Consider the following 17,408-nt stretch of genomic DNA (forward strand, 5'->3'; position numbering starts at 1 on the left):
ATATATAAAATACAGTCTAATTAAAGTTATACAACTTTTCAATAAATATTATTGGAAAAGCACTGGTGAAACATTTGCTCTTAATAGAACTTTGGTCTTTATTAATACTTTCTTTTTACTTTTTTATTAATACTTTCTAAGACAGGGTGGATTGCTTCATTTTATAACATAAGACTGTCAACATGTGGATTATATATTTGTTTTTCGCATTAGATTAGGATTAGATTTCTTTGCTTCCTCTTTAGTGACAAACCTTTAAGGATCTTGCCTCTTCAGAAATTTCTGAAACTAAAGTAGTTTATTTTTAACTATAGTATATGTTAAGATAAAATGTATTGTGTTTAATTAGAAGGCTGTTTTTTGTATAAAAAAATAACTTTTTTTATTTAAAGAGTTTTTTTCAGTTTTAAGTTACCGGTATGTCAAACAAAAGATAAGCTAACTAAAAAAAAAAAAAAAACAAATATTTATCAAAAATCCAGCTTGTTTTGACAACTGTGCTGATTTTCACACTATTGTCAAATTTCTCATCTCTCCTCACGCCTTTTATCTTTTATTGAGTCCTAAAAAGACACATGTCCAATTCCCCAATTGCTCAGCAAGTGACGGGGACCTATTGTTCGTCCACTTAGCGGTCCTCCTCGTAAAGTTACACTCATGAGAGAGGGTCCAAATGTCACAGCGCCTGCTCCAAAAGCAGAGACAAAGAAAGTTGTTAAAAGAATAACAAGTTCAACAAAACATGTGTTTTCTTAAAAAAGCTAAAAAAATGATCTGAAAACTTTTATAATTGATCTTAATGGATTATCACAAAAAATCTGTTATCTATAGTTTCTCAACATTGAATACATATTTCATTCAATATATTTAATCTATAATTATCCAGTATCTCTCACAGCTGACATCCTGTCTGGTTCCCACAACTGTGGCTTTACGACGTTGAACAGTTTGACTTGTTTGGACTGAACACAGAAAAAAACACTGTATTCAAGTGTAGCTTCTTATTGGGGCAATAAACCGTCTAGACAGCACTCCCCTCTTCTTCACCTTCAGCCAGAGCCTCAAAGAACATTTGTTTATCTGAATATATTGGCGTGTCTTTGTCTCCCGCTTATCAGCTGCGGGTTCATATAGACATGCTCAGGCATTTCGAGCTTTACAAGACGACAATCTCACATATGAGTGAGGATCCCTAAACTGTACTGCTGGGAGTTCATTTCGGGTCACATGCTTCGCCATGATGGTTTACATTCTTCTAAAAGGCTTTGGGTTTTCAAACCTGGTGAATCCAGTTTTAAATAGGTCTGGTTGTATGTGCAAAATCTAAATCAAAGCTGAAGTATGGAGTGAAATATGTCCCATTATTGTTGCAACCAGGAGGTTTTGTAAAAGTAAATTTGAAAAATTAAAATTCAATGTATACATGAAACTTAGAAAACATCTTAAAAAATTTTTTTGAAAGTGCTTCTGCTGTTTCCTCAGAATTTTAGATTTTCTTTTTTTTTTTCTCCATTTTTTAATTTTGTAAAAAAAAAATGTATGCAGATTTTGTATTCTGAAATTCATTTTTTTTCATTCTCTTTCAAAATGAGTTTTAGAAATGTAATTCTATGTAATTTCATGTGTATTTTACAGAACACTTAGAAACCATCTTTTTTTTTACGTTTTGAAAGTAATCCTGCTGTTTACTCAGAATTTTTTATTTTCTTTTTTTCAAATTCTTTTTTAAATTTTTGCATACTTATTTTGTATTCAGTAATTTTGTTTTTCAAAATTCTTTTTCAAAATGAGTTTTAGAAATGTCATTCTATGTAATTTCTTACTCTATTTTACACAAGACATTCTCTTTACTTCTGGGGGCGGGCTTTCCTCTGGAGTCATGAGTGAAGACGCATTTCTATTGGTCTGTGTGGAATCTAGCAACAGCCTTTTCATTGGTGAAGAGCGAGTGTTTGTTTTGTGCTAAAGGTAAAGAGAACGTGATCCGTAAAATACAATTTAAAAAGAAAGAAATGTGTAAAAATCAACTGAAAAAGAAAAAAAAATTAAAAAAGTAATACCTGTAAAAGAAATTTAGAATATACAATCTAAGAAAACAGCAAGGATCCTTTAGAAACGGGTTTTCCTCAAGAAGTTTAATATGTAATTACCAAATTTTTCGAATTTCAGCTTAGAAAAAGTATTTTTCTTTTCTTTTAAATTTTGTTCTACTAAACATGTTCTTTGCTTGCAGCAATAATGGAACAGAATTAACTCCATACCTATGTAATGAAATTATTAGGAAAGCTCTAATTTTCTCCAGTTAACACCAAGACATTAAAGATGTTGAGCTTAGAGAGGCAAAGCTTGATGATAAAACACCCCTAAATAAACCATTATCTCCATAGCAACCTTTCTTTTCTGCTTTCAGAAACTTTTTACTACCCTCCAGCTGTTTAGGGTTCTTGGGAAATCCTGTTCCATGATAGCAGACCCCTTTTCCCTTAAACCCTTTATTTCACTTTAGTGATTCTTTCAGTTTCACAATTTTAAAAATATATAGATAAATATTTTTTAAAGCAGTATTTTTGCTTGGTGAAAAAAAAGAGCAGTCTGAAAGCAACAAATTCAAAATCTATAATAGAGAAAACAAAACAGATATGATTCCACTTTATCGTTTTCACAGCACATATAAGGGTTTTTAATTTATTGTTTTTAAAAAAGGAACATTTTTTTTAAGTTGTTTCGCTCACTGCATGAGTCGCTACCTTAATGATGACCCCCCCTCTTTGTCGTCTCCCTAAAGTTTTAAAGAGAACTTCCTGGAATGCTTAAGACACACAAACTAAGCCAACAATGTGAATGTTTGCAGAACCACAGCTTTCAACCATCTTCCTTTTCTGTATAACACCGCAGCACGAAGCCTTTCTCTACTTATACTGCATCAACTGGAACAAAAATCTGTTCGACCACAGCGCTTTTGCATATTTACATAAGAATTAATCAGCGGTAGTGAGTATGGTTTACATTTGCGTTATATTATTTTAACATCCATCCAATTAGAAAATATCTTCATTGTGATTTTTTTTTTCCCCACATTCTTTTGATAAACCTAGTTTGAGCGTTTGCTTTTGGCTAATGCATTAATACCTTGACGCAAATCGAGATAAACGACTTATACTTGTTGATTTATTTCACATTCTGTCACTTTACAAACCAAAACACCTTGTATTTTATGTATTTGATTCTAAGTAAAGAAAATGTACAGAGTGGTGCATAATTTAGATGTGGAAGGAGGGTGATACATGCTTTTTTATTACTTTTTTTCTCATTAAAAATATGAAATGTGGTAGGAGTGTTTCTTGACCATTCCAATGACTCAGTGCTATAAAAAAAAACAAAAAAAAAACATACCTGTAGTTTATCAATGGGTTACTTTCTCTGGATTTTAGCTGAATATTATCGGTATAACAATTTAAATGAATTCTATTAATGAATTTTGCTTGATAATTCTTCCAATAGGAAGCATAGTGCTGGACCTAGCATTAATCCCTGTGGAACTCCACATGTAACCCTTGAGGTTTAAAAAGATTTATCATCAACAAACTTAAATCATACAAATAAGACTTAAACCAGTCTAGTGCTTATTTTAATTCCTAGAGATCATTTAAGTCTTTCTACAAGAATATTGTGTTGACAGCTTGCGCAGCCAGAAATGTGGGATACCTCTCATGCCTGCAGCTTATCTAACAGGTTAGCTTCATTATGATGCAAAAATATAGCTAAATATCATCAGCATAACAGTGAAAAATAATTCCATGCAGTCTGATATGTCTACCAATCAGAAAATTCAATTATAGAGCAAATTCTCTTCACTATGCTTCCAACTGGTAAAATGATAAGACACTGAATTAATTTATATGTTATGCTGATGATACTCAACTATTTTCTTCTTTACTACTGGTGGTTGGCTTTGGTCGCAGTACCGCCACCTTCTGCTCTGGAGTGTAAACGCTTCGCCTATGAGAAAAAGGAGCAGCGCATGAACCGAACGCAACACACGCGAATCGAACCGAGACAGTCGAACCGAACGGTTCGGAAGGTTTTCATAAACCGTTCCATCCCTAATATATATATATAAACTGTTCCCCTTTATATATATAAAAGTTGGCCTAAAAATGCCATCAGAAAACTAAATATTATAAGCGTTCTGATGGCCTTTTAGCAAAAGGATTTTTCAGAAACATAATTAATGTGGACAAATAAGGAATAGTTGTATTAACTATACATGTAAGCAGAGTTTTATAGTATGGGGCCCTAGGCAATTGTAATGTCTAAAGGTAAATCCCCTCCTTGCTGCTCTATATAAAGAAAAAATGTGTAAAGTTGTAGCTATGTGTTCATGTTATGTGTTAAAATGTTCACTTGTTGATGAAGGAGGCACAAACAGATTGTTTCTGCGCACTTTTTGGCATGAGGACTGCAAACTTTTTGCTGAGTCACGTTTTTAGACAGAGTACAACGATGAAAGCATTGCTTTAACACGAGGAGCTGCCACCAAACTATAGATTTGGGGGGATTGTTTTAGTTTTTCTAAGTGAGAGTATTGCTGTAAGCTGAATATGGCATCTTTTATTCATTTTTATGTGTTCGGCTGGTCTGCTGCTCGCCCGCGTTACAGTAGCCTGCATGTTTTATGAAGCAAAGAGAAAAGAAACCCAAGAGGGAGAAGTGGAATTTTATTGAGCCAGCCTCCCATCCCTGCGCGCGGCCACTGGCGCTCCTCGCCACGCCCCCTCCGGCCACACCGCCCGGCTCATCAATAGGAACCATTTGAATAATGTGTGAGCCCTTGGACCGGAGCCAATCAGCTGTCCGGGAGCCTGCGATAAATCGCAATGCATTATTGATAATAATAATCACGTTGACATGCGCATTTCTACTGGAGAGGGAGGGGGGGTGATTTTTTTTTTTCAAGGCGAAGAATTTGTAGAAGAAGCGGAGGAAAATTGCCTGCGACTCTTTGCTCCCGATGGTTGCATCATGTCGAGGCGCAAGCAAGCCAAGCCGCAGCACATCAACTCTGACGAGCCGGACTCTGAGGAAACTGGTGAGTTTACGGAGCGCAGGAAACCGGAGACTTTTATCCATGCTGCTTTTCTAAACAACCACATCTGATTGATTTATTTTTTCCATAACTTGGATTAGTTGTTTATTTTCACCTTTTAAAAGAAGCCTTGGTCCTCACGCACTTTGACCCGGTGCCTGTCCCTTTGATTGGGTCAGGGTTGGCCTAAACTTAGCCTCAGTCTGCGTGGAAACTAACGCACTTAGACACGCACACAGGTGCCTCGCTGCTTCACAGGGCAACCTTGTAAGTTTTTAACTTTTTTTTTGTTGCGGCCGCTTTCAACACTTTTTTTTGTTAATTTTTAAGCGACCGCGTTCATTAGAGATAAAGCAGTGAAATTTAACCCAGATTAGTATTTCTTCGAGATTATTAATCCCTTCGCTTCCCGTTGATTTTTCTTTTTCCTCATTATGTTAACCTGTAAATAATTCTTTAATTTTATTTTTGGTTTATCTTAAACTTTTAGTTTGCCCTTTTTAGTTAGCTTTCAGCCCTTATGTTTAAAAGTTAATTCATCTTTTATTGTTTAATCCGTGTGAAGTTTTTTAATCATTGTTTTGAAACGTGTTAAATTCCAAAATCCTGAACAAAGGTATCTAAAAACTTTATGAAATGTGACTCTGAGGTAAGCTGACCTACAGGCTATAAATCCCCCCCTCCCAGTTTAATGCATGACTGTTTCCTTTAGTACATATGAGGAGAGGTGGGGGATGGAGGCGCAGTGGCCTTTTTGTGGTGACTGGGTGGGGGTGCATTTTTTTTTTTTTTTTGGGTGTTGCCATATGCAATCTCTATTTCACTCGTATGTATTATGTTGTTTTTTTATATATATAATTAAGGAAACCGTGAAATATGAAGCACAAACTGTGGTGTGTTTAGGAAGTCCTGCTGCTGCCTTACAGGAAGATTGTGAGCTGATCTCATTCATGTGGATCCTGACCTCGTGTCAGGTCCCTGTAAAGGTGATCAGATACAGGTCATGCGCTTTTAACCGCTGAACCGCTGCTCTTCTTTTTTATTTTTGTATATTCCCGTAAGTGTTCTAAGAAAACGCAGGAAATATTCGGAGATCAGAGCGCGCGCGTTTGCTTTCATGGTTGTGTTTTTTAAATTTATTGAGCAGTTAAAGCGGCTTAACTGTATGCATTTAGACCACTGCTCCTTCTTAGACCCGAATAGAAAACCGTTTTTTTTTTTTGTTTTTTTTGTCTTGACAACGCTTCAGTGCCTCCTGGTGAGCAATTAACGAGGCCAAATGTTTCCCTGCTCAAATGCAGACAGGTGGTCTTTCTCCTTTTTTTTGGGACATTTGCATTTAACGATCCACCCAGTTGTGAAATGGCCTCTTGGTCATCAAACACATTAAAATGCACAAAAAGGATCAAGTCTCTCTTTAGGTTTAAGGATGCTGGTAATGTTGTTGGAGTTGCCGGAAAATTCTTATTTTTAGAGAGGAGATGTTCACTGTCTGTTAGTTGGGATTAGAAAGGAACACTAACTTTGTTTTCTTATTTTTAGCACTGAGTTTAATTTAAGAAGGGGGCATGAAGGGGTAAATATAAATGACAACACAATCTACTGCCCCCCTCTTTTGTGTTTTAAGCTTTGTTTTACCAAAAGTGGAGGGTTGCCCTCTGCTGGTACAGATGATATCAGGCAAATTGGTTTTAACTGCTGTGATGCTTTAGAGGGGAGAGATAACATTTTAACCCCAAGCCTGTTTCATTGATTCTCATGATGGTGATAATATTTCTTGCTTTTGAAAAGCATCACATTCTTATGAATCTTATTTTTCTTCTTTAAGGAATTCCTCGAGAAGACCAAGAGGAAGAAGAGGGAAATTATGTAAAGAAGTTAAAGATGGATGAAACCAGAGTCTGTAAGAAGTGTTGTGCTGAATACTTTGATGAAGCAGAGTTTCTTGAGCATGAAAAAAGTTGCACTAAAAGCCAGCAGGTGGTCATCATGAAAGAGGGAGATTACAATGAGGTGCCTGAGGAATATTCGCAAGGATCTCCGGAAGGCCTGAACAGCGACCACGACGATGGCCAGTCCAGCAATCATTCCATCACAGACAAACTGGAACGGGTGGATGAACAGTCGAGCGTGAACACTGGGGATCCAGGACAACGGGATCAAACAGGGATGTCTACAAGTCCAGAGAGAGTGTTCCACTCTTCTCCCAAAATGCAAGATACAAATGTCACCCTTCATACTTTGCCTGACACTAAAGTGGCCGTCTCCCAGAGTTCTTCAAATGCACCTCAGGCCTCTCCACAAGATGTTCTTCAAGCTATCCCCATCATCTTGGAACAACTAGTGTGCCTTCAGCAACAGCAGCTACAGCAAATTCAGCTAACAGAACAGATCAGAATCCAGGTTGCCAAGATGACCCCACAGGGTCTGCAGTCATCCGTAGGTACGGCCATGGATCCCCTCAAAGCTCTTGGTGCACATTTGTCTCAACAGCTGTCTGCAGCGGCAGCTCTGATAGGTAAAAGGACTGGCAATCAAAGTGTTTCCATGGAGTCGGTTAAGCAAGGTAAACTACCTCTTCCCACTGGAATCCCTAACTCTCTGAGTTCAGGACTGGGACCAATAGCTTCTCAAACAGACATTTTAAAGGGGGTTCCAGATCTGGCAAGCCGTTTACCTGTACTACTACCCCAGTCACCAGGTGTTATTGGTTTCCCCAGCACCTTTAATGGTATCCAGCCAGGGATTGACTCCTCAAAAAAGCTGAAAGCAAAGATGCTGACCATCCCACCAGAATCAAAAAATGGGGAATCCATGTGCAAGCATAAGTGTAAATATTGTGGAAAGACCTTCGGCAACGACAGCGCCCTCCAGATCCACCTGCGTTCTCACACTGGAGAGAGGCCTTTTAAATGTAACATCTGTGGAAACCGCTTCACAACCAAAGGAAACCTTAAAGTGCATTTCCAGAGACATAAAGATAAATATCCTAACATCCGTATGAATCCCCATCCTGTGCCTGAGCATCTCGACAATATCCCCACCAGCAGTGGCATTCCCTTCGGTATGTCTGTGCCCATTGATGAGTCCAATTTAATTGAAATGAAGCCTGTCTTAAGTCATCCAGCTGCTGGATTCAACCAACAGTCCATACCAGGATTTAAACCAAAGTTTGATGGCTTTGGGAGTGACCCGTTCTCTCAAAAGCCCTCCCCATCAGCCAGTGATGGTTCCCCTTCCATGTCAGCAGTGTTTGGAAGAGACCCGGGACTGGACCCAAATCACAAAGAGGCTAAAGAACTACTTGGTGCGTTCCATCACATGAATGGCGCTGCCCTTACTGGAGAACCAAGCTCTGGAACAGCAAAACTTCAGCAAATGGTGGATGGCCTGGAAAAGAGGACCAATGATCCCAATGAGTGTGTGATCTGCCACAGGGTGCTCAGTTGCCAGAGCTCTCTCAAAATGCATTACCGCACCCACACAGGTGAAAGGCCATACAAATGCAAGATCTGTGGCCGTGCATTCTCAACAAAGGGCAACCTCAAGGCTCACTACGGAGTGCATAGAGCCAGCACTCCACTGAAAATGCAACACTCATGCCCCATCTGCCAGAAGAAGTTTACAAATGCCGTAGTTTTGCAGCAGCACATTCGTATGCACATGGGAGGGCAGATCCCCAACACCCCAATGCCAGAAAACCAGTACGAAGCGGCAGAGACGATGGAAGCATCCTTACCAGAGGAGAAATCGATGGACCACAGTGGTGTTGAAGGAACCATGGAAGGTCAAGAACCAGATTCCAACTCCCAGAAGCCAAACGATTCCTTGAACCCCCTCCCATCTGCCCCTGAAGAGCAGTCTCAAAAGGTCGCTGTGCCTGTACAGTTTTCCAGCCTAGATGTCCTAAAGAACCTCACATCTGCTCTTGCCCTGAAACGACAGAGTAGCACCCCTTCAGAAAACGAAGGAACGCCTAAAAGCTCGCCACCAGTTCAGAGAGAGCAGGAGTACCAGAATGGGCGCAGCCCTGCCATTTCTGACTCGGCCATGTCTTTTCACTCCTCTTCCCCTGTGAACAACAGCAGCAGCAAGTCCCCTGAGTCTGCAGGTGACGTATTTACCAGCAATCTGTCAAAACAAGAGTCTGATGGAGCCCAAGATGGAAGTGACTCAAGTGGAGCCCTTGACCTCACGGCTTCAAGCAGTTTTATCACCAAAGCTATTAAAGAAGAACCTGGTGTCCCATTTACAAATGGCGACTATGGTGAGTTATCTCCTTTGTATATCCATATTTGTTGCTGTAGTGTAAAAGTGCATTGATTTTTAAAGTTTTTCTTACCTCTTGTGTTCAAAGCTCCTGGCAGCTTACCTTTCATGAAGATGCCTCCAAGTTTGGGCAGCCTGGAAATGAAGATTCCCACCGAGAATCCTTTGGGTCCGCATGGATTATTCAGCTCCCAAATGCCTCAGGGAACAGCCATACCCTCCCCCATCTCGAGTGCACCTCGACGATCCACCAAACAGCATATATGTAACGTCTGCGGCAAGAACTTCTCATCGGCCAGTGCTCTGCAGATCCATGAGCGGACGCATACAGGGGAGAAGCCTTTTGCCTGCAACATCTGTGGCAGGGCTTTCACTACAAAAGGAAACCTGAAGGTACATCTTCCCACTGTTTTGGGGCAATTGCTGTGGTCATTTATAAATGTTGTCCTGATATTCGGCAGTGCAACCAGGTTGTGATTGGATCTTTTTGTTTTGTCGTTTTAAGGTTCATATCGGCACCCATATGTGGAACAACTCATCACGCCGCGGTCAACGCCTTTCCCTGGACAATCCCATGGCCATAATGGCAATGGGCTCAGAGCCCAAGATTATCCCAGATATGATTCAAGTGCCCAAAGATCTGGGTGCTCCACAGATGAGTTTCGACCCTTCCCTCTGGAACCAGTATTCTGCTGCTGCCTTCACTGGAGGCTTGACCATGAAGACCAATGAAATTTCCGTCATTCAGGGGGGCGGCATCCCACTGCCCGGGAGCCCTGCCGGTGGGCCGCTGATCGGATCCACCGGGGGCCTCTTAAAGATGGACGGATCCCACTCTGGCTTACCCGCCACCATGGCTGAAATAGAAAAGAACGGTTCAGAAAGTGTGCCAAAGTCACAGTTTCCACATTTCATGGAGGAGGGAAAAATTGCAGTTAATTAATCTTTTAATTGGCAGGTAATCCATCCTCATTGTGAACGCGTCATTTCTTTCTAATGAGGTACAATCAACGTTCAACACATCTAGCAGAAGTCCGCTCAGATCGGTTGGTAGTTTTTGCTTCTTGCATTCAGAGCCTCTATCCCCTCCTTATCTGAATGATTGAGTGTTTAAACTTGATTTATTACTACTGTAGGATTTTTTTTCTTTTCTTTTTTTTTTTATACAAACACATATGCGGGTATTTTCTCATGTGACCTTTATTTGTAATGCTGTCTATCCGGAAGTCTGAATGTATAACTTACTTGAAACTGCTTTAACTTGGCCGTCTCCTTAAGAATCCCTTGAAGGATTGTGTTTTTGTAGGATAAGTTAAAGGGCATGCATTTTAAGGAACCCAGTCAGACCAGGCAGGACGTGGTCTCAGTGTTCAGATGTAATGCTATGGCTAACTGCATGTGTCATTTAAGATTCCTCCCCCCCCTTTTTTTGCTGTGTGCCGTAGGTTTTATGACATTGTACGTAAATTTTTTCCTCTTTCTAGTAATTTACATAAACTTTTCTCATTTAGGAGCTTTTGATTGGATGGACTGCAATATAAAATCAAAGTTCTGCTGTTTTAGATCGTAGATTATGAATGCATTTTATTGTATTGGTGCCAAACTACACTTTTTGATAACACATACCTGTTAAAGTGCCTGATTAGAATTAAATCTGCATTTTTTATGGCACTGTTGGATTGTTACAATGACTCTATTAGACTGAAAGGAAAAAAAAAAAGGTTTCCCCTGTAGGGTGGCGTACATTTCATATTTTCCAAACTTTTAGTTTATAGTTTACTCCAACCAATTCTTCATCCTTATACTCAGCTTTGAAACTTAGTGGCACATTTAGTTGGCTGGTGTCGTCATGCCTGCACTTTATTTCAGGTTGTAAATGCTTTTACATTTCACTGCTTTTACCGTAACTGAATGAAAAGGTGACGAGCTGTAATTTCTTTCCTGCCAGAATTATTCAGTAAAGATTTTCCGTTTTTTTTTTTTTCTTCTTCTTGGTAGTCTTATCAGTTTGTAGCAGAGTTTATTTATTTATATAAAAGGCTTGAGTTTAGGGGGAAGTTTCTACCTCATTTCGATATTTGTTACTCCTCGACGCCCCTCACACTCAATGCAATGTTCTGTATATCTCCCACTTTTTTTTGTATGCTATGGAAATCTTCATTCTCAACCTGCTGAGTTGAATGGTAATGAATGTATCACTGGACACTTTACACAACTCAGCCTGGTCCGAGTTCTCTGTAGGCTCCTGCTGTTCATTCCTTTAATCGATATGCATTTGCCAAGTTGTGCCTTCCCTAAAGTAAACCCATGTCTAACTTGTTTTCAAATTGCCTTCACGGTTCAAGTAACATGGAGCCAATTTGATCCTGTTTACAGTGTAAATGTATGTTGTTTTTTTTCCCCCCTAATGTTCCTTTTGAGTTTAATGTGTTCTGATTTTTGAAGAATAAAATCAGGGTGAATTTTTTTGAATTTTTTTTTTCTTTTGTTTTTCTTTCACCAACCTTATGGGTGGGGATATTTACACAACAGATTTGCCATTAATCTCTCCTACAATCACAGCTGACATTCACATTTATCCCTAATTTACATCAATTCACCTTCCAAGGACTCTAGTGAAATCCTTTCTCCTAATTCTCATTTCCCACCACCATTAATCCAGCAGCGTTTTGCATTCTCAACGAAACGCCTATTTGCATGTAGTCCATTTTATGTCAGCTGTACATTGGCTACTTCCTCTGCAGTTTTAAATGATGCAATCATTTGCATAATTGACCTTAAAGGAACCAAGTAAGTCTTGTGGGACATGTGAAATTATGTAACCCACACAGACACTGAATCAGTTTACCAATTATTTGGTTTTTTATAAAGAGAAAATAAGACTGACTTGATTTAGAAATGTAAGAACCGGTTTCTCATTTTAGACTTTATTTTTCAAGTATCTTAACGTTAGAATCTTATTCAAAACTCGTATATCTCATATAAACTAGTTTTGCTGCGCTGAGAGATAATCGACTTGAGCTATTTTTAAAAAAAATGAAGTTTTCTCTTTTAGATTCCCTTTTAGGGTTTTGTCATATTTGTTCAGGGGTTGCTCCATTTTTTTTTTCTTTTTTTTTTTTTAAAGAATCTTTGTTTTGTTTCTGACATGAACTATAAACTGCAAAGATTTAGAAGAAAAACCCAAACCGATTCATTCAGGATGTACCCAACCTGAATGAATCGGTCGTGCACAGTTGAAACAGTACACAGGATGGAGTTATGAGAGCCAACGCTTATTTCCATACTGGTGGCTTCCTAAATCAGGATAACAAAGACCAGCTCGCCTCTGCAAATGTCACAACACTGAGGCCAAAGTTGCGGCATGCAAATCTAATTATTGTCGGCATTGCTCATTATTCAAATGATGCATTTTTGCAACAAAAGTGTGGAATCGCACCATTTACATCAAATGTTTGCACCTGTTGCTTTGTGAATTTATAATTGATGCTTCAGCGTTTAATGATGCAGCCAACCACCTTTTGTCGGCAGGACTGAAAGATGCCCCACGGCTGCTGAATGTTCATTCTTTACCTTTTGAAACGTTCGTTAATCCACTTCAATGCTTCAAACTTCACCTAGATAATTATATATTTATATGATCTTTATACATTTAACTCGTGTCAAACACGTAATAGTAGCACTACTCATATTTTAACGCAAAACTAAAAAGTAGCCATTCATTTAATGACTTAAGAGTAAAAGTGTTTGGTAAAAATGCGATTCAAATAGCAGCTGATCTAGTTATGATCGGAGCTCTTTTAATTTGCTGGTGAAGATTCTCTGTCATCTAGTTACAAACAATCCACTGGACTTTGTTTCTAATTTTGAAGACATTTTGCTTTGAATCCAGGAAGCTTTTTTCAATTGAAAATGTCAGGAATAGTGTTGAAGGTTATAGAGTAGCCCATCAAAAGCTTGTTTTTGTTTTGAAAACATGCAAAACTGTTTGAAAACTGAACAAAACCTGGAACCCAACGCTTTTCCTCACATTTTGAATTGAAAATGCTTCTTGGATGGGAAGCGAAATGTGGATTATTTTTAACTTTTTTTTTTTTTGGAATCTCCTTTAATCATTTTTTTAATGATATGTTTAATGCAAATTCTGCTATTGCAAAGAATGAGAATGTAGATGCATACTGTATTTAAAAAAAATACAATTTAGTTGGGTGGAACACTTCAAATTACATTATTAAAGTTAAAAAACTTCAAAAATCAATAGTTAAAGGATTTTAGGATTGATTAAAAGACAGTAAACTGACGTATTGATTTTTTTTTTTACTGGACCTCCAAATAAACAGGAGAGAGTCAGCAGATGGAAAATAGGATTAAAGCAATGAGTACCAAAAAGTATTTAGTTAACCATTCCAAAAAGGAAGCTTTCTCAATTCAAATGTCAGGAAGAGCGTTGAGTTTGAGGTTTTATACAGTAGCCCCAAAAAAACTTGTTTTTGTTTTGAAAACATGCAAATTGCAAAAGCTTCCTGATGGGAAGGGAAACGTCTTCAAACTTGGAAACTGGAACTGGAAAGTCCAGTGGATTGTTTTTCATTTTCTTTTTTTTGGAATGACTATGACCTGGATGACTGAGACTCTTCACCAGCATATTTCATTAACTCACATGTAGAGGAGCCTGAACTTTAAATGACTTAAGCAGGAGAAGTGATGCTTTACCCTAAATTTACTTTAGTAAAAGTAAAGTTAAAAAGCAGTGCAGTGCAAAAAATGATATCTAAATAAGTCATTATTATTGTCATATATATCTAAAATTAAGGGTAAATGCACTTGATTTAAGAAATTCTTCCTTATTTGTAGATTGTTTTTGCATTGTTAAGCTGCACTGCAAATTAATCAGTTCTAATCAAGATAAGACAAGTTTTAGATCATTTCACTTTTTTTTTAGAGATAATTTTTTTTAATTTCAAGTCTCCCAACTTTACAGTCTGATCTTATTCTAATAACTGTTGTCGATTGAAATGATCTAGGTGCAGAGACAGGTAACACCACTCATTTTATTCTACCTCAGTTTAAGTTTTTTTTAAGCTTGTAATTAGACACTTCTTTTTTCCATTGTTGCATCCTTTCTTAATCTAAGGGCTCAGTTTTGCTGATGGACCCTGTCCCAAGCAATAGGCGCTTTATCTGTTCTGTTAACATCTTCCTCAGTGTTTGTGGTTAATAGTTAAAACCAGAATCCCAGCCGCTGCTCTGATTCATCCCAGAGGTGTTCCAGGAGATTACGGCCAGGACTCTGAGTAGAAAAAGTCTCCATCTAACCAAGTCTTAGTTCTAACTAAAAGGCATTTTTGTTTTTGTTTTGAAATAGATATACTAAGAAAGTCTTAATTAAATCTTTTTTTGAATATAGGTTTATTTTCTTGTGTTTTGAGCAGATAAATCAGAAAATTACACTTTGTCAGGATTGTTTTGAGGATATAAATCATGACTTTGCAATTTGGTGCACTAACATTAAGTAACATTGATTCAATATTACAATCTGCTCTTGCTTATTATTCTCAAAACAAGATCAGACACACTTTTATGGCTAGCTTTAACCCTCTCAGGCTCAAATTAAGTTGTTGTTGCAGGAAAAATCTGATATTTGGAGAAAATCATATGGGGTAGTAATATACAATTCAGGCTATTTTTTGAGAGAGACCTTCACATGCAATGAATTCTGGGATGCTGCAGATTTGCAACAGTGGCCTGGAATGGTAAATTAACACTGAAGACTGAATCTGATATGAACGTTAATCTTATTTGAATGTCGCAAACAAAAAATTAACAAAACAAAATTCGGGAAAAAAAAATTATCTCACAAAATTAGAGACAACTTTTTCTCAAACTTTTTCTCCACCGACATCTCAAAGCCTCTTGAGAAGGCCGTTTCTGTTAAACTGTTGCTCAAAATATAGGCAAAGCATGTAGCATCCATTGGTACCTGTTTGGGCATGTTTGCTAATCCTCAAATCATTGCCTCTGGTTAAAAACCCAGAGGAGATAAAATCTACTAATTGGCATGTGTCATATCTATACACATTCATGATTCATCTTATGTAGTATTGATTTCAAAATAATGGAAATTGGTAGTGATACTTGCATGAAATTGGTGCTTAGAAAATCTGTTTCAGTGACACCAAGGACTCAGCCATGTTGAAAGTGAGTCAGCAGTGTCATGTGGTGAGCTGGAGATAAGCTGTTTGTTGCAAATGCACAACTAAGTCCTTCTGTTGTATTTCTGAGTAACAAAAGCTCTTAAAATATGGATGTGGAGTAATTAGCTAAGTGGCATGTAGCTGTTGCAAATCTGCAACATCTGCCTGGATAGGTTTAACATTATAAAGATTGGTTGAATGGAAGAACAAACAAGCTCTAAAGATGTAATACGTAGCAGCAGATGTGGTGGAAAACGTGCAGCAGCAGGACAGGGGGTTTATAGAAATGTATAAAACTGCAAAAACAGATTTAGGAATTAGTAAATATTGTTAGAATCATGGTTCTGGATTGGACAGAAGTGAAAAACAAACAATAAAGTTGAAAAGGAAGCAAACAAGTTATTGTTGTTTTTTTTATTTAAAGTGGGCAAAATCACTAAATAAATAAGCTTTGTAACTTCCTATGATCCCAGGTGTATTATCTATCTATCATCTATCTATCTATCTATCTATCTATCTATCTATCTATCTATCTATCTATCTATCTATCTATCTATCTATCTATCTATCTATCTATCTATCTATCTATCTATCTATCTATCTATCTACATGAAACATTAGAGGGAACATTGGTTACAAGGCATGCAGGTTTATTTGTATACCACAGAAAGGTACAGAATGCTTTACATGAAGTAAACAGTCAAAGAAAAGGCAAGTAAAAGCAGAATAAAAGCAAGTAAAGATAAAAACACGAGGCAGATAGGAAAGCAAACAAAGCAGTTTAACCACAAGCTTAAACTAATCATACCTCAGTTAACAGTTTAACTTTGACAGTCAAAGGCAGTTTTGTACGGAAGCCCAGAGCGGTCTTCTCGAGATAATGTTATAATTATCTAGTTATCACGATTAAACCATTAATTGTTTTCTCGAGATAACCAGATAATTATCTGATTATTACGAGAGAACAGTTCTTTATATCTCGATTTAACGAGATGATTAACCTGTATGACTAATGAATGAGGCTGTCCAACAGCCCTGGATTCCCCGTCCATCCATGCCTGCAGTGCCTGTAGTTGTGCAGTACCACGTGTGCGCAAATAATCCATTAGTTTCCTTTTTCTTTTCACTCATTGTCAGGTCATGGTGGATTATTGGATTGCATGGAATACAGTAGGAACAAATCTAATAATAATAATAATACATTTTATTTGTATTGCACTTTACATTAAAAAAAAAAATCTCAAAGTGCTACAAAATTCATAGTTAAAACAAAACCGTACAATAAAAACAGCATACATAGTTAAAACGAGACATTACAATAAAATAACATACGTAGTAAAAACAAAACAGTAAAATAACCATAAAACCACACAGATAAAATACTAACTAATCTGACTGTTTTTCAATTAAAATCTCTAATCTGGACTCATTTTAGGGGTTAATGCATCTTAAAGCTGTTATAGGAGTAACACCGGAGCTGTTCAGAAAACACCCGCCGGAGGCATGGGTCTAATTTCTTATGAATCAGAAGTGGAAGCAGATCATCAAACCAACGTGTCTCATAGCCTAAAATTTAAACACAGGATTATTTATAGAATTACACATAGGCTGCCGTGACTTATACTTCTAAATCCTCTAGCGCTGTTGTGGTATTGAAGGATGTAATCGGTGTTAACACACACAATCAACGGCTTTCGATGTCTTAAGATAATGAGAAAATTAACTTCTTTTCTCAAGAAAACCACCGTGAAAAAGTTTCTGAGGAACATGACCGCTCTGGGCTTCCTTAGTTTCTAAAAGCTGACTGGACGAGAATCCCTCAGCATGATGCAACCTCTACCTTGTTTCGCAGCGGAGAT

The 17,408-nt window shown here is 37.8% G+C and overlaps 1 protein-coding gene across 2 annotated transcripts; it reads left to right on the plus strand.

The window, feature by feature from the left end:
* Positions 1-4,503: 4,503 nt before the first annotated feature.
* Positions 4,504-11,827, plus strand: sall4 (spalt-like transcription factor 4). 2 transcript variants are annotated; one of them, XM_038276025.1, is made up of 4 exons: positions 4,504-5,089; positions 6,915-9,353; positions 9,444-9,748; positions 9,861-11,827. In XM_038276025.1, the coding sequence occupies exons 1-4, from the start codon at positions 4,909-4,911 to the stop codon at positions 10,296-10,298; spliced, it is 3,363 nt and encodes a 1,120-aa protein (XP_038131953.1). In that variant the 5' UTR covers positions 4,504-4,908; the 3' UTR covers positions 10,299-11,827. The 2 variants fall into 2 exon arrangements, with proteins under 2 accessions (XP_038131953.1, XP_038131954.1); XM_038276026.1 differs by lacking the exon at positions 4,504-5,089 and adding an exon at positions 5,206-5,353.
* The last annotated feature ends 5,581 nt before the right edge of the window (positions 11,828-17,408 follow it).

This window comes from Cyprinodon tularosa, unplaced genomic scaffold (genome assembly GCF_016077235.1).
Source record: "Cyprinodon tularosa strain WSP-4 unplaced genomic scaffold, ASM1607723v1 ctg99, whole genome shotgun sequence".
Classification (NCBI taxonomy): Eukaryota; Metazoa; Chordata; class Actinopteri; order Cyprinodontiformes; family Cyprinodontidae; genus Cyprinodon; species Cyprinodon tularosa.

Bases quoted from the DNA above. Each gene is read 5' to 3' on its own strand.
- sall4 (XM_038276025.1), top strand. From the start codon at position 4,909: ATGCGCATTTCTACTGGAGAGGGAGGGGGGGTGATTTTTTTTTTTCAA. The intron at 9,354-9,443 runs GTGAGTTATCTC...TTGTGTTCAAAG, and splicing joins ATTTACAAATGGCGACTATG to CTCCTGGCAGCTTACCTTTC. The intron at 9,749-9,860 runs GTACATCTTCCC...TGTCGTTTTAAG, and splicing joins CTACAAAAGGAAACCTGAAG to GTTCATATCGGCACCCATAT.